The following is a 22,860-nucleotide window of genomic DNA, read 5'->3' as shown; positions in this document are numbered from 1 at the left end:
TTGTCAACTCTAAATAGATTTAGAATAATAAATCCATTTCCCCACTCACATAATCATCAACTGATGGTCACTGCAAATTAGTTAAGAGCAAATGTTGATTATGAGAGGAAACGGAGAGATAGAAAGTTATTTTTAAGGACTATACATTTTCTGTTTCTTTAAGAGAGAACATCTAAAGCCATGAGAAGAAAAAAATACTGTGACTCAGGGTACAGATTGGAGAACAAGCATTGCCTTTTAAAGGAGGACCGAGGGCTTTTCAATGTTTAGGATTTAGTATTTGGTATTTGTCCTCATAATTTCCAAATGGGATTTTTTAGATCCAAGGATAGAATTAATTATCTTAGAAGAGTCTAATCTCTACATTTGTGTTTGAAATTTCAAGCAGGGAGACATTTTAAATATTATGAAAAGAAGACAAGAATCTCTCCTGACAAATAAATGGCTTGAAAAATTATATATTAGTAATACCAAGTGTTCTTTCTTTTCAGAATTATTAAAATTGGATATTAGAACCAAGGAATCATTACCCTATGCTTCCTCCTAATGTCACAAAAAATAGTACTTGAGGAACAGTTTCATAGACAAAATGGTATATGAAATATCCAGTTCTTCCTCTTATGGGAAATTTCTTTTTTTTCTTAACATCCCAGGTTCAATCATTTCTTAACGTGAAATTACAGATTTTTCAAATTACCATATAAAACTGCAAAAAAATTACACTTGTGACCACAGAAGAGGTAGCATACACTATCAATTTGATTTTAAAAGCCATATATCTTTTATACTACCTGTCATTTTTATAATGCCTTTTACAAATTTAATCAATACATTTTAACATTCTATATACTTTAAGTGCAATATACAATAAATATTCAAGTTTCATCTTAAACATGCTTTAGCCTTTAAATTGTTAAAACTGCAGTGCCCTTTCAATCTACTTACATAATGTCATAAAATATACATTTCAAGGTAAATGAAGTCAGCTACTTCAATTTAGTCCCTCAAACTGGTAGTAAATGAGAGGCTAACAGTATGGTGTCAAACCCATTATTGAGTAAATTTAGCACCTTGGACAGCTCTGTAAAATCTTTATTGCCTTCCTGACCTGCTCGTCATGTTCTGTCTGTGTGTTCAGTGGCTCTCAGCTCTGATTGAAAGGCAATATATTAGATCCCCAACACAAACACGCTTGGGGGCTAGTTCACTGGGAACGAAATGACATGGAGGTGAGAGCAATTTTCTGGTCACCGAAATCCAAGCACCTTGCAGGTTGTTGCACTAACTCACGGAGGACCCAGAAATATCCTTTCTCCCCATCTGCAGAAATAACTAGCCATTGTCAGCGCTGTGGCAAATGTGAGTTTTCCTCGCACCTCAAAGTCAGCACACTGTAGTTAAGGGCATCTTAAATCGGGAGCGATATCGTTTAAGAGGATAGCTTCCAGGAGAAGAAGGCCAAGTTCACTCTCGTTTCAAGAGCACTGGCCGCTAGCAAGGCTGCGGTGATGACGCACCTGCGGTGCTGTGCTGAAGCAAAACAGGTTCCACTGTCATAGATCAAAAAGGGAAACATGGGTGGAGGTCAAAGAAGGCTGCAATTTGAAGAGACAAGATTCGTGTGCCTCACTCTACGGGAGCAAGTGGTGACCAGCTCCTGGTACCAGAATGCCTAGTTAACCATATTATGAAAGCTTTATTACCAATAACATAGAAGACAAAACCATATCCTATACACCAAAGGATGGAACTTTGCAGGTTTACCAAGCTTCAAAGATTTTTGAGTTAATTTTGAATTTCCATCTTCCGTCGTTCTGTGAAATTTATGAAGATGAGGAGAATTATTCTAAATTCTTGACTATAGTGTTGCAGGAGTACACTTCACAAGTGTAATGTTTTTCTGCACCTTACTGTGTTTTTGACAAATAAGAGACTTGCACTGGCATAGACATTTGTTTAAGGAAATAAATGAACATAGACTCAAAGAAGTCAAATCTTAGCAAATAAACTAACTTGATCCTGTTTTGTTTTAATCTTCCCTAAGAGCCAGATAAAGCCATGAGGTTTTAGTGAAAGGAGCCCATGCTGAATTTGATCTGAGGATAGGGTTTAGTGCACCCACATCATAGTAAATTATTAACTTCTGTGGTCAGACAATACTGCAAACAAAAAGTGGTAAATTATCTTGTAGGCTACATTAGGAAGTAAAGAAATGACTTCAGATACATTGGTTCAAACCCACTTGGTTATATAATGCCTTTCACTATCTACATGAAAAGCAACTGAATTGTTTTACAAGGGGGTCTGGCAGCATAAGGCAAGCATAAATGTTTATTGAGAACTGAAAACCCCTCTATCTCATTTTTGAATTTAGGACATTATATATGTCATACGTAGTTACCGCAATATGACAACTGTTTCATCTTATATTATAGAGAATATAAAATTGAAAAATGCTAATATGTATCTAAAAGCTTGTCATTTCAAGAGTTGTTCAAGGATTTTTGAAGAGGCTATGGTGACAGCAAAATGAATGCAATTATATCCCTATTTTCTGATCAGTGTCTGCAGTCTATGAAAATTGAACAGCACTGCTGTTCTATGCAGAACTTTATTGTGTAAAATATTTAAAGTGAAACTTTTGTTGGAAACTTTCCCAACAGCAAAAAATAGTAAACAAATCTCCCTGCAAATCACCTCTGATAATCATAACCACCCATGGGTTTGATTCTCCACTAAACTTTCATTTGTACATGCATGAAGCTTAATTTTGCCTTCCTTTGCACATCCAGATATAAACAACTCTTCAGATTATTAGGCTGAAAGAAGAAGGGAGAATGATTTCTTTTTGATAGAATGAAAAAAGTTACCAGCCCATGCATTTTTGTAGCATACCCCATGTTATTAGAACTGTGGAAGGTAATTGTGGAGGCAGTCCAACTAAATGAATAGAGGGAGATAGTTCAGTTCTTCTACCTGGATAAGCAGCAAAGAGTTTGTCTAGGATGAGAAAAGGGAGCAAATGGGGAAAATGACAAACAATACTGAAATTGTGAAAAACTGTTATAAAAGAAACAGGTGCTGCAAGTCATGAAAATTGATGTGGGAGGGACTTGTGAGGACAGAACTCTTAGGTAAGAACCGTAGTGTATTTTCTCAGTATGTGAGTTCCTGTAGCATCTCCTGATATCATGACTCTGCCATACCAGAAAGATAAACAAAAGAAGTTTAATGCTACATGCTTCTAGTAGCTCAAGATTGATTGGAAATTCCTTGAAAATGACCTGTCTGGTAAGGTCATGGTTCTTGGAATAAGCAATTAAGTGCAAAATAAACACATTTTACGGATTCATAACATGCACTGAATGGCATCGATTGTAGTAATCTAGTAAATGACCTCGGAATTGTATTCAGCAATAAACATATGAGTGCTTTATCATGCCTATAGCAGACTATTGAGTGATGTATTTTATCTTGCAGTACCAATGATGCTCACCTTTTGACTCAATTAAGTCTGTATGTGAACAAGGATAAATTGGTGATTTAGCTCCATTCTAGGGATTCTCCAAGCTGCTGCTTTTATAGCTGAGCTTTGCCATAGTATGGCCAGAAAAACTGGAACACGATCATGTGAAGAGATAATGACAACCTGCCTTCACTCAGAGGACTGTGTCTATTTTTCTCTTGACAGGAAGTGATACTCAAAAGGGCTGCAGATCTGGTGGAAGCCCTGTACGGGATGCCCCACAACAACCAGGTGAGCATCTGGCTCTCTTGGCTCTGTGTACTTCCTCACTCAATGCAAGATCTCAGACTTCTTATTCTATGAGAAAGCATAAAAAACATAAAAGCCATGTGCATGAGTTAAGAGCATAAGTAATTCAGATATGGCATGTTGCAGGGCTATTCAATCCTTCCCTCTTTTGTAAATCTTTTATTGCCTTTTCCATTGAATCATTTTCCTTTACCAGAAAAAGTACTCTACTTAAAACTAGTCTCTACTGGGAATGTACTTCATAATTGAAAAAGAGAGTTACTGGTGCTTTATTTTACTTCTCCTAGGTTTCCAAGCAAATTTAGAAGAGAGGGGTTTAATTTCTTCTCCTAAAAAAGTATAATGAGGCCTGAATATTATTGTCTGCTTCTGTCTCGTGCAGTCGAGCAACTCCATGTATAGAACTCCACTTGCTCAGGAAACTATGACAAAGCCTTCGCTCTTTTTTCACGTCTCCTGAGTTCAGGACACACACAGGTGTATTAATACTCAGGATCCTAGGTCAAGGGAACATGAGTTGCCGTATCTCTCTCTCTGTTTCTCTCTCTTCCCCTGGCCCTTCTCTCTCTCCCTCCTTCTCCTTCTCCTTCCCTTCCTCCTCTTCCCTGTCCCTGCCTCTCCTTTTCCTTCTCTTCTCTCATTCAATAACTTCCTGTGTGTTATTTGTGGAGAAAGAAAACCCCATGCTACTGCGATGTACTAACTACAGTGGACTTTGAAAGTCAGACAAACAGTGTTATGAATCTCAGCGCTGTCCTTAAATAACGAGTGTTCTAAAATAAGTTCTTTGGGGCTGGGGATTTAGCTCAGCGGCAAAAGCGCCTGCCTGGCAAGCGCAAGGTCATGAGTTCGGTTCCTGGTACCGGAGAAAAACCAAAAAAATAAATAAATAAATAAATAAAATAAAATAAAATAAAATAAAATAAAATAAGTTCTTTGCCTTTCTGAGCTATCAGTGTCGCCATTCATGCTATGGCACAACAATGAGACTAACTTCACAGGTTTGTCTGCAGAGATACAGACATGAACACAGTGAGCCACAGAAAGCCTGAGCACAGTACCTGGTGTATAGTAAGCACCTGAAAAATGGTACTCTTGGAAGTAATCATTTGGCTGGAGATCGCTAAAGGGGCTATTCCTCTGATTTTTCAGGAAATTATTCTGAAGAGAGCGGCTGACATTGCAGAGGCCCTCTACAGCGTCCCGCGCAACCACAACCAGCTCCCGGCCCTCGCCAACACCTCGGTCCATGCAGGGATGATGGGTGTGAACTCGTTCAGCGGACAGCTGGCCGTGAATGTCTCAGAGGCATCACAAGCCACCAACCAGGGTCAGGAGCGTACTCTTTTCTTTCTTTCCCCGTTTTCCTGACACATCCCAACCTCATGCTCCACCTTGACATAAAACAAATTTTTTATTTAAAAAATGTTTTTCTTCCCAAAAAGATTTCTAGCTTGCACGTATCAGGTATTATTATAGGACTTTGTTTCCAGTTTTCATGTCTGGAGATTGGGTATGGGGGCTAGAAAGGACGTGTGCATTTCACCTTCTCTACATTTGACTTTTCACCATAAACCATGTGTGACAGATCTCAAAAAGGGCTGGAATTAAAGTTCTGAGGGCCCGTAGGACATCACTCTTGCCAGGGGAATAGGAACCTGTTAATTCGAGGGTAGGTCTCTTAGATTGGGATTTATTTCTGCTCCAAAATGATAATTTATAGGCCATGCCTTGCCACTTCTCATGCCCCTGCTAAGTATTTACGATCTCTTAAGAAATGTGTCTCTGCTCGCTTCCCATTTTAATCACAGAGCTAGCACCACCAACCATGCGCATGAATCACCCAATCCCTTCCCTCTGGATCGGAGGTAAGGGGCGGCGAGACACAGTCCTTCCTTTGCTCGAGTCTTCCAGGATTGCCCCCATGGGGGCGCTACCCTCACCCTTGGTTTCATCCCCACCCCCAGGTTTCACCCGCAACTCAAGCAGCGTGTCACCGCATGGGTACGTGCCGAGCTCCACCCCCCAGCAGGCCAACTATAACTCTGTCACCACAAGCATGAACGGGTACGGCTCTGCTGCCATGTCCAATTTGGGCGGCTCCCCAACTTTCCTCAACGGCTCAGCTGCCAACTCACCCTATGCCAGTAAGTAGACGTGTGTTCTGTGTCCTTCCCATTTTCCCTGGGAGAGCTGGTCACGGTGCATGCTGTGGGGCTGACCCGCAGGGCTCCTCTGTCTGAGGGCCCTCATTCTGCAGGGCGCTGCCCCTGTCATGCTGCTAAGGTGGCAGCGACCTCTGAGCTCCCAGCTTCCCTCATAGGGCAGTGTTATCCCAACAGTCAGAGCTTTGCTGGAACCAGGAGCAGGCCCAGGATATCATGCCAAGCACCATGTTTAGAGTTGGATGGAAATAGGACTGATGCCTGCTTCTACCACTTACTAACTGGAAGCCCAGGCAATTTTGTCTCTTCCCCAAGCCTCAGTTTTCTCACCTGTGCAATAGGGAGGAAACTAACATCCCCCCACCACCCAGTGCTGTGAGACAGGGTATGATAACGCTCACTGCAAGTTTGTTCTGGGGCCTGGCACATGCGAAACAAGTTCAGAAACCTAAGTCATAATCACAGTGATCTGAAGATAATAAATTGTGGTGCTACAGTGTGACAGCAGTCTAAAACTTACAATCTCCCCTCAAGGAATTTGATTTATTTTTTAATGCTTGGATTTTTCTTTTTTGTGTTTAGAGTGTTCTCTAAAATTTTTTTTTTATTCTGTTTTTTTCCAAAACTTTGGCAAGATGGAACACACACAACAAATATACTTTGGTGCCTTATCCTTGCATTAAAGAAGCTTGGCTAAAAGGGTGTGGTCAGATACATTTAGACTGTATCTAAGGAAGTTCAGCAAACTGGCATTTTTATGTATGAAATGCATCTCTCTATGAAATGTTGTGAGTTGTATTCTCACGGTCTTTTAATTTTCCTTTGAGAACATTTACATATGTAACCAAGTTCATCTTGGATGTAGTGAGGGACTCTACTGATAAGTAAAATGTGGTCAAATTCATAGACATTTGTAGAAAATCAGAAGAATGTTGTTTAGAGAAATAATATGCATGATTTTTAAAAACTAACCTGAGCTAAAAATATTTTAAAAATGAAATTGTCTTCCATATGCAAATGTGAGGTGTGCTAATCTTTTCAAAGAGGGAATGTCAACTTTGGCTTTTAAGAGTTACTCCTGAAAGCATACATAGAGCCGTTTACTTTGTGGATGCATTCTCTGCTCAGGGTGTGCTAAGTTTTATTTTTCTACTTTAATTTGTTTGTAACCAGTAGATTGTTGAACAACTGAAATGCCCCAAATAATCTACATATATCATTTTCTAACTGCTCGAGAGTCAATGTTTAGGGTCAGTTTCACATTAGATCCTGATTTATTGAGAGATTGTTTCTCATAGATCTATCATGTCAGTGTTCTCCCATCTATTCAATCAGAAAATGTTTCAATCATGACCTGAAAATTAAAAGGTGGCATTCTTAATTAAATCAATAAACTAATTGCTATATGGTAGCAATTCAATTTAGGGGCTTGGATTGGTTCCCTTTTCAAGCCTGTGCAGATACCCGGTGACTTTAGCCTGAGATTGCATCTGTCGGGCTGTGAAACTTCGAACATTTAATTTCCATTAATTGATTTCCTCAGCGCTCACAAATATAGTATTAAATTCTCAAATAGGCTCTCAGATGGGACAGTTTTATCTGCATAAATGCAAATAAAACAATAAACACAAAGCCCAGCTGATTTGAATTTTTGCCTCTGTAATGTTTAATTATTCATAAACCATTCATGTTGAAAAATTCCAACAGAATAAAAAATAGAATAAGACATTCTACTGGTGAACACACTTTCTGGTATGGTGGCTGATAACTAATAATGTTATAACAAATGGAGCTGCTTGACTATATTTCACCCCTTTCTCTGCTAACCACCCCCCCAATCTCCCCACCTCTAAATACACATAATGATCACATTTGCCAACGAGATTAATTGCCTTCCTCAGCGAACCAGCAGGATTTCAAGTCTGCGAATATTTAAAAATCAAACCTCCAGTGCAGGAGTTTTGCAATTTAAATGGGTGTTATTATTGAGCGTATTTTCACATTTACAAATCCTAAGAGATGTATAAAAATGCTGGCCTCATTAAAAGAAAAGTACAGTTTAGAAAATGTTTGCGAAAACTCTGAGGATGTCAGCTCTGTGTTCTGCTCCATAAAGCATTCAGTGTTTCGGTTGGGTAGAGCCTTGGGCTGAGGACAAGGGGTCATTTCCCTCATGGCAGGTGCTGCCTATGACCAATTTGATTCCCACTTCTCTAAATTTCCAGAGCCACTAGACCAAGGCTTAGGCTACCCAAATAGTTTATTGAACTCTGGTAGGCTCAAGGGAAGGGGACTGATAAGAAGGCATTGCACTTTTGCTTCCTGGCCTAGAAAACATAGGACAGTGGATCTGTGTTCTGCTCCATAATGTGTTCAGTAAGCGTGTTCCTTTGGGTACTGCCTTGGGCTGATTAGAAGGGATCATTTCCTCTGATGGAAAGTGCTCTGTCCAATGCCTAGTGTACTGCTACACTAGGAACTTAGCCCACAGTAAACACACCACTAGCTGATCACCAACAATGAAAGGGAATGTAATAGAAATGCACCTCCCCCTACCAGAATACTTCAGTTTGTTAGTTGCCCAGGTAACAGTTCCTGTTCCAGTTCCAGTTGCTCCTGTCTCTTAGAAACGGCTGGTCACTGTGATGCATAGCTGGTTACTATGACGCACATTGTATAAACCAATCTCAAATTGACAAGCTAGTCTGCCTCTGTGCTTCCTGCTTGCTTATCCCATATAAGCCCTAGACCACCAGAGATCAGGGCCTGAGATTCTGGAAATAATTCCTACCAGTGCCCCTTGATGTTAATAAATCTGCCTCCAAATCCTGGGTGTCGTTTTGGTGTTTCTGCTTGCCTTCGCAGGAGCACATACACGTTAAGTACCAAGTGATGAACATGGACAGGGCCTGAGAGTTTAGGGAAAGCTCCTGCCCAAGAATGCCCCAGCAAGTCGCCAAGAGAGGGTGGGATCTGAGCTTCGTAGTCTCTAGATGCCACAAGGGGCTCTGATTTTCCTCTTTTGTCTTTCTCAGTTGTGCCATCCAGCCCCACCATGGCCTCCTCTACAAGCCTCCCCTCCAACTGCAGCAGCTCTTCCGGCATCTTCTCCTTCTCACCAGCCAACATGGTCTCGGCCGTGAAACAGAAGAGTGCGTTCGCACCTGTCGTCAGACCCCAGACCTCCCCACCTCCAACCTGCACCAGCACCAATGGGAACAGCCTACAAGGTAAGCCCCAAGGCAACCAGCCTAGCCGGGTCCTGGGGACTTTGCCTCCCAGGGCCCGAAGCAGGTGCACCCTGTTGCTAAGGGGGTCAGCCGAGCCCTGCCCGCTTCTCTGTTCCTTTGTGTTCCCTCTCCTTGGTCCTACTCACCCCGGCTCTGCTGAAGGTGCTTGAGGAATTCTCTTTCCAAATCCAGCAGTTCTGCTCAGACCCAAGATTTGCTTTGACATCTGATTTACTTAGGTCATTGTTTCTCTTTGGTCCTGTCTCACTTCCTGCTGTCACCATTATCGGACTAGTCTTCTGTCAACTCTAGCAAGTTCTCCAGTGCAGGATCTCTCCTGGGACTGACCTTGTCCTGAAGCAAGTCACTTGGCCTCCCTTCCTGTCCCTGTGCCAGAGCAAACCTATGCAGGGCTGATAACTGACGGGCTGGGCTGCCGCCCAGTCAGACCCCAAAGTGAAGACATCGTACACCAAAGGCCAAAGATCTACTACCCTGAACCAGAAACCCTAAAACAGCACTAGCATGTTCTGATTAATAGTAAAATTGTTCAAGCTCTTTGCTAGACACAGAATATTGGAAGTAACAGAGTCATCAAGCCTTTGGGTGACCTTTTTGTTCTACCCTCTAAAAATGAAAGAAATCCACGCTTTAAAAGTGGTTCCACTGTTTCTCCCACTTTTCTCAGGTACTTGGCCTGGCACATGGGGTCAGCCTGCAGCCTGCACAACCTCCGCCATTCCCCTATAGCAGGCCTGCTGGAGCCACTCACAGCCCCCACCTTGGAGATGAGAAAACTAAAGGTTAGAGGGGGTGCCTGACTCCCAACAGCTGGCGTGTGGCAGAAGATAGCTTCAAAGTCGGGCTCAAAAATTCATCTCCTCTTTCCATCTCCCAAGCGCTTTATTACTCACATGGGGTAAAGAGGACACGTCCCAGATGCCCAAAGCAGCCAGCAGGGAAATAAGATCAATAAAATAATCAGCCATTGAACAGTGTCAGGTTCTGTGTTAAGCATGGAGCTAGCTTTATCTGATTTCATCCTCACAACTTCCTGATGAAGTCCGAAGGCTTTCAGGATCACCACCCTGCAAATGATGAAAGGAAGCTTGAGGCAAGTACCTGTCACAGACAGTGCCAGCCAACAGTGGAGAGGAATGTGCACCCCAACAGGGGCTGTGCCCTCATCCCCTGTCCTACACAGCTCCCCTTGCTGCCTCCCTCCCATGACTGGCAGGCCACACAGAGAGGTCAGCTGCGGAGGCCAGGAAAAGGTCAGGAGGGCAGTGATAGCTCTGGGGCTTCTTGGTCTGTTTCATGTGTGTAAACACATGTATGTTTACACACATGTACAGATGGTGCTGGATGCTTTATGCTGATGTAAGCACATGCTGATTCTCCCCAGGATTATATGAAGTCAACATTGTTCCCATTCTATAGAAGGGAAAGTTGAAACTGTTTGCTCAAGGTCACCCTGTAAATGATGGGGCCAAAATATCACCTAAACCATGTGACTTCAGAGCCTGGGCACTTTATCACTCTGCCTCTCTGCCTCCTGCAGGGCTTTTCAAAATATTCCTCAGAAACCTGCTGGCAAATCTGCCCGGCACAGCAAAGTCAGAGCACAGCATAGCATGCTGATGCCCTCATTGTAACATGCACAGGCCAATCCATCTTCTTCAAGGAAAGAGGGAAATAATTGGCTTGCAGAACTAGATCTCAAGCAATGTTATTTGTGGTAGGAAATGCCCGCCCCCACAAAGGGGAGCCACCCATTCGCGCCAGGAGGATTCTTTTCAGCTAAAAATAATGCTTTGTCACCCTCACTACACCTCCAGCTGGCACACGAGGGATAGAATGCTTAAGCACCCATGACTCGTAACTGTATTATGCAATAGTAATGCATACGGGAAGCAGAAATCTGCCATTCTTGAGCTGCCAGTCTCAATCCTGGCTAAACGTTGATTTGGCCTCAGGAACAAGATATAATGGGGTTTGTATTTAACAGCCGAAGGGTTGTCCCTGCTACAGGAAGTTGTATCACTACCCACAGTGAGGCCAAATGTCATCATGCCCCGTGGATCTGGGGGGGAGGGGCTGAGGACAGGGGCCGAGCCCAGGCTGTGGAGCCTCCTAGATTTCAGCAGATCTACTATTGGGAGGGGACGTGTACTTAAGTGGTGATGCAAAGGCTTCAGACACATATGAGAGTTGTGCTTTTGTCCCTCATGGCTTATCCAAACCAGTTCTAACTCAATTACAGATTCCAAATGTACAGAGACTTCCCCACCTCTCATTAGCAGCTGGGTCTCTGCTCCTGTGTTGTTCTTTCTAACATGAGGTACAGGGCCTGGAGAGCTTGGGGTCTGACCCCGAGACACACTTTGTGCTGAATTTGCTGTTGTGGTTGACCCGGCCCTTCTTGTCCAGTTGGACAGGCCTTGAGGAGATGCTCTGACTATTGTGCATGATCCAGAGAAAGAAAACAAGTATTTATTGTTTTTGCAATCCTGTCTTGTACAAACATCCTTACGTTTGAGGGTAGGCAGTCATGGAAGTATACCAATAGAAGGTAAAGCCAGATTAATGGAGACCTCTTCCTTCCTGCCTGCACTGCCCCAGCCCCTGCACTCACCAGATTGAACCCCCATGGGAGCTGCACAACCCGATCCATGTGCCGTTGCAGGCAGAGCTGGAAGGACTAACTCGGTCTTAGGGGAGGCAATACCGTTTTTCAGCTCTGGCTTGGGTCTTGGGGAAAAGTGACATTCTTGCAGTGAATTCCGCCTTACTCTGTCTTTAACTGTCTAGACACTACTTCTCCCATTCAAAGGGGACCTAGGTGGGTAAGGCTCACCGAAGCATTTTATTTCTTCTCCTCCTTTGCGGTAGTACAGTGGCACCTACTTCACTGGGACCCAACTAGTTCAGAGCTGTGATCGTTAAGGTAGGGCAAGTGATGAAGGAAGCGTTGGTTAAGCAAATTGACCATGTAAACAAGATTAGAGGTGACACACTTAGACCGTTTAAGTATTGTAAAGGCCTATTTACCTCCAACTACCACTCTGTTAATTGTACATCATTCTTCTTTGAAGTCTACTCCTTTAGGACCTCTTCACCAGCAGATTTTACTTCGCCTCCTCCTAACACATAGCACTGCAGGTACGCGTGGCACCCATGAGGGTGGTGTCCACACTGGCCTGGGACAGCTGGGGCCAGCCGAGCTCCTGAAGATCACGTGTGTCCTTCCCAACCACCCTTCAATGTGGACTGCTTATGATCCCCACTTTCTGGATGTGGAAACTGAGACGTAGAAATGACGTGTCCAGAGTTGCTTGGTTAGCAGAGAGAGAAGTCTGGCATGTAGACTCTGCACATGCACTGTCCTGTGCCTTGCCCCTGGCATTGTGCCAGGCTATATTCAGGCCAATGGGTTAGGCTCATGGGGACCACACTACCCCAGCTTTGAACTCTTTCCCCATATGAGGAAAGATGGGACCCCAAAGTCAGCAAAGCAGATCCATCAGGAGAGGCTGAGCACCCAGCCGTGGATACCCTGAAGAGGGAAAGGTTAAGGAGAATTCAGAGCAGCTTTGTGGTAGAAGCTGCCTTGAAACTATCTCAGATAAAGGACAAACAGGATTCCAGCACCGGAAGATGAGGGAGAGGGTCATTTTAAGCAGAAGGGCTAAAAACAAGCCAAGCCAAGAAGCAGAGGCAGGCAAGTCTTGGATAACATGCAGTAACCAGTATGTGGCTCAGCAACCATAGTGCAGATGCCAAGAAACAAGGATAAGGGTGGAAAATGCACCCAAGTTCCACTCCTCCTGGTGTATTTGGTAACTTGCAAGTTCTACTGTGATTCCAACTGGCTGTGTCTCCCAGGTAGATAAGACCTTTGAAAACTTACGGTATGTCCAAGACATTATTTTAGGATGAAGTAACTCTTGGCTTAGTACTTTCAGAGCCTCACAGGTTGTTCTGTATTGTTTAGGGGATAACGACAAGAAAAAAAATCTTTTCAGTACAGATGCGGTTTACTTTGGATTTTATAATTTTTTAAAGATTTTTTACATTAGTCATTCACCTTATTAATAGTAATTGCATATATAAGGTACAATATGCTATTTCAGTATACATATATAATGCTTAATGAGCAGGTCAGAGTAACAGGCATACTTTTTACTCCCAATATTTATCATTTTTTTAAGGAATACTTAAAACCCTTTCTACTATGTATTTTGAAATATTCAATTAATTGTTGTCAGCCACCATCACCCTGCTTCTTGCTATGCAGCACTAGAAGTTGTTTTTTCCATCCACCCTCGTCTTCTCTCCATCCTCCCTCCCACCCTCTACCCTTCCCAAGCTCTGGACACTGCAGTTATATTTTCTACTTCTACGAAATCAACTTTTTAGCTTCATTTTTGCAAAGCTTTGTATTTGATGTGCATTGGTCTTCACATGTTGAAAAGGACAATGTAGGCAAATAAGTTTATCAAACTAAATGGAACTCAGTTGGCCCTCTAGATCCCTGAGTTGAGTACCTGCAGAGTCAACCAACACAGATATAAAATATCTGGAAGACATTATATTAAGCAAAATAAGCCAGGTACAGAGAGACAGATGCCTACATGCTTTGGGAAATGCAGCCGTACTTTGGATTGAAAGGTGAACATGTGGGGAACCTTCCTCCTATTCTTATATAGATGAAGGCATTGATACACCCCGACCCTAGACCCCGAGTGCATTGGTTTTTATAGGACAAAGACTTGAGTCACCAATTATGCTCAGCCTTCATCCAAAGAAACATCCTCTCCCCTCCTAAAGCCCTTACGGTGCTCAGAGTGTAGTTTCTACAAAAGAGGCTTCCTTCTTCGAGAGGCAGCCCCAAGAAAGCTGTCACATGCCCTGGAACACCACTAATATAATTCTCAATCTTAACCGTATCCTGGACAGTCTGAGCAATGAAACTACTGAACACAAAAGGCCAGGGTACAATGCATGGAAATGCAGTGGTACCTCAGTTCATGAACTTAATTCGTTGTACAATTTTCAAAAAGATGGCATGTTTGTATTTGTGTGGAAAAGATGGCCGTGGTCATGTTTGTCACCCAGTGCAGAGTTTGCAAACAAAAACAAAATTTTCCTGAACCAAATTGTTCACACACAAAAGCGTTCACAAAACTGAGGTACCCCTGTAGTATCCATTAGTGTTTCTTTTTCTCTCCACCTTCTTGAAGGTCAGACTGCCTACCTCTTCTTGAGCCTGCATATCATTCATTCTAGTACCACATCCTGTGAAAGTTTTTCTCCATGTTCATACTCAGTTTGCGTGAGATCTCACCCCACGTCTTACCCCATATCTGACTCACAATTCGTATACCTGTGGTGGTTTGTGGAAGAATATATTCCACCTTCTCATCCCAAGGTCTCTCAGCTCTGCCAAACATTTCCCTTTTGCCTTTGTTCTTATCGAAATTTTGAAATTGCAAATGGATTTCCTTTCAAACCAATGGTTTTTTGGGGTTTCTCCAGAGAATGTGATCACCCAGCTGCCGGAGAAAATGGCAGAGCTGCTGTAGTCTCGCGATGTCTTGGCACACAGTGATGACTGTGGTCTCCTCATGGGAATCTTCTAGGGTCCTGCAAGGGCAGCTCAGCACACGAGTGGCATCTTATAACATTCCAGGGCTCAGGCACCCGTCCTCCCCCACATAATGAATTTTCAGGTCAGCACAGATACAAGAAGAATGGGCACATCATGAAGTAGGATTTCCTTATTAAAGGCCTCTTTTGAGGCACATTGGCTGAAGGACCACTATGATCGGTCTTTTCTAAAATTTACTTTCCTGTTTTCTGAATGGACATTACAGATGGGATTTATTGTAATTTCCTGATACTATATAAATACTCAGAAAAATTCCTTTTGCAGAGGGGTTCCACAGCTCCCTCTAGATCCCCTGAAAAAGCTCTGGTGGCCAACCAGGAGGAGTTGGGAGAGGGGGCTGGGCTGAATCCACCCCAAGGGTTCTTCCGATGTACTGTATATGTTTGCTCTGAATATCGATTATTTGCTAACATGGATAAACTGGGCTATTTCCATCTTTTCAAAAAAGTACATCTTTATATTTCTCTTACAGTAATCCAGAAGCTCTGGTGGCGATGAGCAGCAATCCTAGACAGCAATGTTTAGGGGAAGCTGAGATGCGTACCCCTCTGCCGCACTTGGCAGCATTCCTTTCGTCCCTATCCCGGGTGCTTTGCTTGCTTAAATGCCCAGCCTGGGCTCTTCAGTTGCTGGAGTTTGCAATCCTGTTTTCCACGTTAAGCAGTGCCATTAGCTACAGACTAGCTATCTGTTTCCTTTGCTCTAGAACTTTTATTGTGTCCCTAAGTGGTTGCTTAATCAAATCTAACATACTATTCAGGTACCAACATACTGTTAGAACTTAAAAAAAAAAATTCTGGCCCTCCAAATGGAATGCTTTCATGGCCCAGATGATAAATGATGGCTAAACCCATGCACCAAATTAGCAGGAACCTTGTCAGCCTTCTATTTGCTGTGAATCATATGGGCAAGGCCTGAGTTACCCAACGATCTGGCAGGGGGCTGCCCTTTAATGCAGGGCTCACAGAGTAATGTCAGCAGAAGACATGACTTGCTTCTGTGGCCACAGGTTTCCGGCTCCCTCTGTGTTGGGTGCCTGGAGCCCCTGGATCCTGGGTGAAAAGACCCTCAGGGAGGCAAAGCCACACTGGGGTGCCACACTGCAGGGACCTCAGTCCTCCTTGCCTTTGCAGCCATAGTGTCTTGAGTTCTCAAGTTAAGGCAAGGACTGTAATACTGAGCTCCCCATTTCAGGCAAATCTAGGGCTCCCTTGGATCTTAGAAGAACTGCATTTCCAACAGATCCCAAATCTTTGGGGGTTTAAACTGGGCAGATTTGGCCAAAGACAACTTCCTGTTTCTAAGAAAAAAAGGGGGGGGTGCTTATGAAGGCTTATGGAAAGGACTCCAGGAGCGTTTGGACTGCAAAAGGGCTCTTGCAAAACAGAATTTGGATGATTTACGTGAAAATGAATCAGAAACATGTGGATTGAATTTCCTTGCGAATATAGATGGGTTTAAAAATTAACGGAAAAAGTGTTTGGCAAAATACTTTTCGGTTTCTGTTTTAATTGAATCTAATGTCGGGTGGGGGATAGGGAAGCTGGAAGAATGTGGGGCCTCAGGGCTCAGAGTCCAACCTGGCCTCTCCGAGTCCGCAGCAGGGCGAGTGGTAGTGGGGTTCACTCCCCGAAAGGCACATTCTTCCTGGCAGGATGGAGGATAAATGAAGGTCACCTCCTAGACACAGTCATCGCTGGCATTAATTGAAGTTTAGAGTTGCCATTTAAAAGAAAGCAATGACTTTTTTTCTGTCTGTGCCTGAGAAGACACTAAGCCGTCGCTGGGAGCCAAGGATGGCTGCCTTTGGCTTCGAATGTACGCATCTCTGCTACTCTGATCTACCTACAATTGCCACACTGCTTTAACTCACTCCCCTTACTCTGTCAGGGGGAAGGTGCCTAGCTGACTGCAGAGAAAATAGAGCCCAGAGAAGTTACACAGTGAGCACAGGTCACCCTGCTAGCTGAGCAGTCAAAGTGGAGGGTTAAAAAGCCTAGCTGCCGACCTATCTCAGGTCCTGTCTAGGAGCTGAACCCAGGCCAAACACATGACACCTGTTACTTTATTTAAATCTCCAGTCACCTCTAATGCTGTGACCACCTGCATGTTCTTGCTGAGCAGGCTGAGATCTAAGGAGCTGCCTCAGGGGAATGTACTCAAAAGCAGAGGTGCAGAGGTGAACCCCTGGCCTATCCCAGTCAGTGCTGTCTAAATACTACCGAGAGGGCTCCCTGCTCCAGGCCTTTTGACAGAATTTTCAAACAGCCTTTTCTCATCCCAGGATCTCACCCCAGATTTCCTAGGCTGCAGTTTTCTATCAAACTTGGTCAGATCATTCTAGAAATCTCCAGTGAAACCGGGGTAGGGAAGATATTCTATGGTTTCATGCAAGTTTGTCTTCAGCTCTCACTCCAAGCTTTCTCCTAACTTTTATTCCCAACTTTTATTCCAGGGAACAATGCCTGCTGTCTCTGGCATTTCCTTTTCTAGTCTGGACTGAAACTACTTGGTTGCTCACTTTTCCTGCTAAAGTGAATTGCACAGGGAGGGGCATGGTTTTTTTTTGTTGTTGTTGTTGGAGATTACTGGCAGTTGTAATGAGCCAGTTCATTAATTTCTTGGATGTGAAAGGGAAGGAAAGAAGAGTGAGAAATTGAAAATATTCTCACTATTTTGCAAGGTTTGAGGCTGCAACTCTCCCAGCAGCATTCAAACTATGCAACTTTCTAATTATATTTTAAAATTGAGATCAGGTTTGGAGGGATATTTAGGGTATTCTATTCTATTAAAGACATGTACATGCTGATATAGTTTTTAATACAGCACGTATATTCTGTACCAAAAATTCATTCCCAAGAAGATGAGAACACATCTGTGGTTAATATTTAATCAACATAGTCATGCATGGGTCTTTTTTTTTCTTCTCAGCGAGCTGTTTCTATGCAAAAACATTGACTTCTTTTTCTCTTTCCATAGCGATATCTGGCATGATTGTTCCTCCCATGTGAAAGAATTGCCTTGAAGAATTTTATTAATGAAGAGGTTGGATTCTGCTACAAGAGTAATCTGATACAAGTCCCAGAGTGGAACTTTTAACTCAGGCCTTTTTAAGAGGAATCACAATAACTGCAGATTTTTAAACAAACAGAAATCACCGACTTTACACATACTGAAATTGGAAGGGATCTGCAAGTGCAGGGTGTTGTTTAAAGTTGTGCCTCCCAAGTACTGGGGGGGGATATATTTATTCTGTATTGATAAAAGCAAATCCACTTTTTCTTTCTCTTTTTTTTTTAAAGCTTAACTCTGCAATCATTTGTCTTTTATAAACCGTAAAGCTAGAACCCAAGGGACACTATAAATAAGACTCCATGTTTTAATTTATGATGTTTTTAAAGCTGTGTAAAGGGAGAATGAAGTGGTGATATTTACAAAAAAGTTAAAAAAGAAGAAAAAAAAGAAAAAAAAAAGCTTGTATGGGACAGAATAGGAATGCCAGTTAGATTTTTTAGAGAACTAAGGGTCGGCTTTTGCGCCTTAAAGCATATCAAATGGTAGATAGCTCAGACAGTGCATTTTCAATATCTAACTTAACATGCCATCCCTTAGCAGTGCAAGCTTATTTATCTCTTTTGTATTGTTGTCTTAAGTAACTGTGTAAATAAATGCAGCCTGGAACGTTAAAAAGTGATGTAAGTCATTACATTTTTCCCTTCTACTCAAAAAAAGAAATTCAGTGCCTCTAGACAGATTGTTAAAACTGCATATTTAAATCTGATGTCATTCTCTCTTTTACTTATGTCAACTTCTTCTGAAGCCAATAGCCTCTCAATAGCTTGGTGGCACATATGCTGTGTGAGAATCTCTTTGAGACTTCATGGAACAGGGTCCAGGCACAGAATTCCATACTGCCCTCCAGTTAGCAAGCCAAAATCTCACTTGTGCTTCACCACCCATAAGTTAGAAGTTTACTCATTCTAAAATTCAAAATGCTGACTTTATACCAATACTCCAAAATTCCCAAGAAAGCAACCTGGCAGGTATTTCGATTTTCCCATTCAAGATAGGGCCTCGATCAGTCCACCAACCTTTACATTATTTGTAACATAGTAGATTAAGACAACAGATTAAGTGCTTTGGAAGGAAGAGTGAAAGGAAACCGGGGATCAGGAGGAGAAGGCTGACACCTCCAAACAGAGTTTTCTGTTCTATGGGAATTTTTGCTCTCATTAACTGAGAAGTGTTCTTAAAAATAAGAATTAGTAGCAAAGATGCAGCAAAAGTCTTAGGATGCATTTGCCTGATTTTTTTCCCTTTGCTGTTGTGTTTTTGTATGTAGTTATAAATATTGTAGATTTTTTTGGTGATTTTTTTTTTGCCAAAGTCGTTGTTCTATTTATACATTTTAATGTCTTAAGACGGTTTTCCAATCTCACAAAAAAGATTTTACTGCATATTTTGCAAAAAAAAAAAAAAAAAAAAGCTCACTACCTTTAGCTTGCACATATTTGCAACGTTAATTACAAGGCTTTTGTTTTAATGGGGATTTTGTAAAATATCCATATAAATAATGTATTTATCTTTGGAATTTGTACATTGCTTTTCCCTCCTTCTTCCCACCCCTAGTTTATTTTATTGTGTATGTTTGCTATGTGAAAAGTGGGTATTTGTTTGGTCACCTACAGTTGTATTAGCTGTTTCAATGTGATTTTTAAACATTTCATTTATAGTTACTGTATTTTTAGTATTGTTTTAAACCATGCTTCAATTTTTTTTTATTTCCACCCAAAAGCCATTGTCTATTTTTGTATTATTTGTAAGTTAAGAAGTTTTTTCCAATATATGGCAAAAAATAGTAGCATATTATTCTTGTAGTATTTAGTTCTGTAGATTAAAAAAAAAATGTATCCTTTGCTTTGGAAGCTTACAAAAAACCTAATGCTGTTTTACCCTATTAATATGCATGGAATCTCTCCCTTTGGAGTGACGCATTTTGTGCATTAAATTCGGGGGAGAAACTTCATAGAAATCAATGAACATACTTTCTTTCTTAAGTCTGCTTGTATATTTCCTCTGTCTTTCACATAAATATAAACCAGCAGATTGGATGCCTTAACAATGCAAATCATATTCATTTCACTTGTACATTGTAACTGTGCGCCAGAACTGTCAGTCATCACTAACATTCTAAGAAAAAAGAAAAAGAAAAAAGAAAAAAAAAAAGAAATTGAAAAGCACAAAAGAACTGTTTTGTTACCTTAAGACAATGTAACTTTTTCTAGTAGAGCAAGAAATCATTTACAATAATGCTGCAACTGTGCATGCCCTCATATGGATTTTGCAATGGTTTCACTAGACTGTCAGGAGTGCGATTTTTATGGGTTGGGGCGGGTGGGGGAGGGGAGCGGAGGGCGGAGGGAGGGAGGGATGAAAGCTGATTTTTCATGGTGAGAAATAATGGTGAATAATAACAATAAACTGGAAAATGTAAGCAAGGCTTAGCATTGCTTCTCGGTACTCAGAAAGAGTATCTGAATTCGTGTGGTAAGTGCTGGCCTGAAGATGTGTACAATTTAAAGCCATATTTTGTCTAGTGAGCCCCATAACTGTTTGCAAAGGAACGAGTGGTCAAGCCGGGGCAGCGGCCGGCTCAGACCCTGACAAAAGATGCCACCAACCTGTTAGCCATGTGCCATGGTTAGAACTCTTCTTGAAAGTCCAAAGAGCCTTTAAAATGTGTATAATTTGTGTTTTGTTGCTTCTATTTCTATTGATCAGATGGAAAGATATTCTGGCCCTCTAACCCCCTTTCTTCTACACCGTAATTTCACAAGTTCCTTTAAAATTTGTCCCCCTAAATACAGAATATGGCTTTAAGAAGGAAGTGAAGTAGAGAATTAAATTGAGATTTCAGTTCTGGGGGAAGAATAGACTTTCTGGATGACTGGATTGCGTATCATGCCCTGGCCTCGTATTGTACTAGGATACAGCTGACCGAAGTCATCTCTAAATCTACTAACCTTTCACCTTCTTATCAAAACTTTTTGAATAGACACACACTGTACAGTTCAATTGTTAGAGAACCTAACTACTGTAGAGATTGTTATAATTTTTTTTTTTTTTTGCAAAAATTCAAGCTGTAAAAACTTTTCAACTTTCACGATATTTAATTAAAGTTACTTCCTGTCTGTGATGGCAGCTCCTAGTTGCGTATTCATTTCTCCATTTCAGGTGAGCCAAAGCCCAATGTCATCAACAGGTCTGTGTTTGCAATTGCTCGGACCAGTGTTGACACCTGAGAAAAAAGATTTAAGAGAGTGCTGGGGCACCCACTTGCTTGCTCTGTAGGTCCTTGGGGATTTGCTCATCTGCCATGCAAATTCAACACACGCAGCGTGTTGCTGCCCTCTGCTGGCCCCAGCCGAATGTACACGTACCTGTGCTGGCCCAGGGAAGAGCCAGGAGCCCCAACAATTCCATCAAACAGTGAGATTCCCCCCTGCAGCGATTAAACTGTGAACCCAGGAGATGGTCATTCTAGAAAACTATCCTCTGCGCTACCAGTCTGAGCCTAGCTCTTCACATACAGCTGCTAATTAATCCCACTGAGCCTTCCGGTCAATTAATTATGTGCCCTGGCTCACTGATGAGACATGTGTGAACTCAGAACCTTCTATGACTTGTATTTTTAAATCTCCTGTGGATAAAATACTTTTCCTGTTGGACAAAAAACATTTATCTAGAGTCCAATATTCCACAAATACCCAGTAAGTATATACTCTTGCAAAGTTGTTTCATTTTAGGTTCCATCAAAAAAATTGCACATAATATTCTTTTTCTACTTTTGCAATTATTGGACATGATAAGGTTAATGATGCCTGTAAAATGCCTCAAAAGCTCAGCAAATAGGGCCTAGACCAACAGAAGCTTGACAGCCAAAAGTAATAGATGTCACATGGCCATCACCCACACAATCATTTATGACACGCATTGCTGATATGATATAATTTGGATGTGGAATATGATCCTATTTGAGGTCATGGAAAAGTATAATGTATAAGTTATAAGTAAAGAAATTGTCATTCTCTTAAAGAGGGAACCCAGGCTGATTAGCTTGGTCATCAGTATGTGCTTTTGAAATTCTGCATTACACACAGAAAATAAAAATTGAGTGAATGGCTCCTGTCTGCAGGTTGTTCACTCTCGCAGGCAAGACAAACACATTCAAATCATGCTAGACTAGAGTGGTTAGACAGGCAGACACAGGATGCTACAGTCCTCTACAGAATAAAACCGTCACGTACCCTCTGACATGCTAGCTTCGGCCTTGCTGAAGCCCTACCTCTTGTCAGTGCTCGTTCATGCACTCGTTGGTTCATTCACGCATTTATCCACATAAACCTCAAGTGTTCGCTGTCCCTCTGGCACCAGATGAGACACAATGGACTGACATTGTTCCCACTCTTTTGGTGCTTGTATCTGAGTAAGGCAAATGGACATTAAGCAGCCACACATGCACCTTTAACCAACTAATGGTGGCAATGGAGAAAAAGTCTGGAATCAGAGAGCGTACTACAGTGGTATCTGATTTAATCTCAAGGGCTGGGGAAAGCTCTCAGAATGTGGCCACTGAGATGAGATGCGAAGGAGGAGTGGGGCACTGGGAAAGTAAAATCAGGTCCTTGTGGAAAAATCCTCTCTCCTCTGCAGCACTCACATTCAGTGTACAATGCATAGGTCAATTTTTAAAAATCTCCTTGGCCTGCAGAAAGCTCCTCATGAATGAATTCATTTTGTGTAAAATTTCTGAGATGTAAACTTTTCCTAACACACCATGCTCCAGGGCGTGAGGGCAGGTGCCAGGACCACGGTGTGGTGTGGATGAGGGGCATTTAATACAAGGACCATGTAAGTGTAGCATAGAAGCCTGCGATGAGACTGTGAGGCTTGGGAAGTTCACTTCAGAGCGTGCACCGAGCACCTCCCACACGCATGGCACTGTCCACTCACAGGCCC

At 42.2% G+C, this 22,860-nt stretch overlaps 1 protein-coding gene across 1 annotated transcript in view; it reads left to right on the top strand.

Moving 5' to 3' along the window:
* The window catches only part of Ebf1 (early B-cell factor 1), a gene marked incomplete at its 5' end in the record, with an annotated part of 385,808 nt that extends 364,766 nt beyond the window's left edge, over positions 1 to 21,042 (top strand). The window contains 5 exon segments of the mRNA XM_013508845.1: positions 3,692 to 3,757; positions 4,928 to 5,105; positions 5,743 to 5,922; positions 8,976 to 9,170; positions 17,821 to 21,042. Of these exon segments, the coding sequence (XP_013364299.1) occupies positions 3,692 to 3,757; positions 4,928 to 5,105; positions 5,743 to 5,922; positions 8,976 to 9,170; positions 17,821 to 17,852 (651 nt within the window).
* Between the last annotated feature and the right edge of the window lie 1,818 nt (positions 21,043 to 22,860).

The sequence above is a fragment of the Chinchilla lanigera genome, unplaced genomic scaffold, assembly GCF_000276665.1.
Source record: "Chinchilla lanigera isolate Chin_1 unplaced genomic scaffold, ChiLan1.0 scaffold00007, whole genome shotgun sequence".
Classification (NCBI taxonomy): domain Eukaryota; kingdom Metazoa; phylum Chordata; class Mammalia; order Rodentia; family Chinchillidae; genus Chinchilla; species Chinchilla lanigera.
This window is presented reverse-complemented; position numbering and strand designations above follow the sequence as displayed.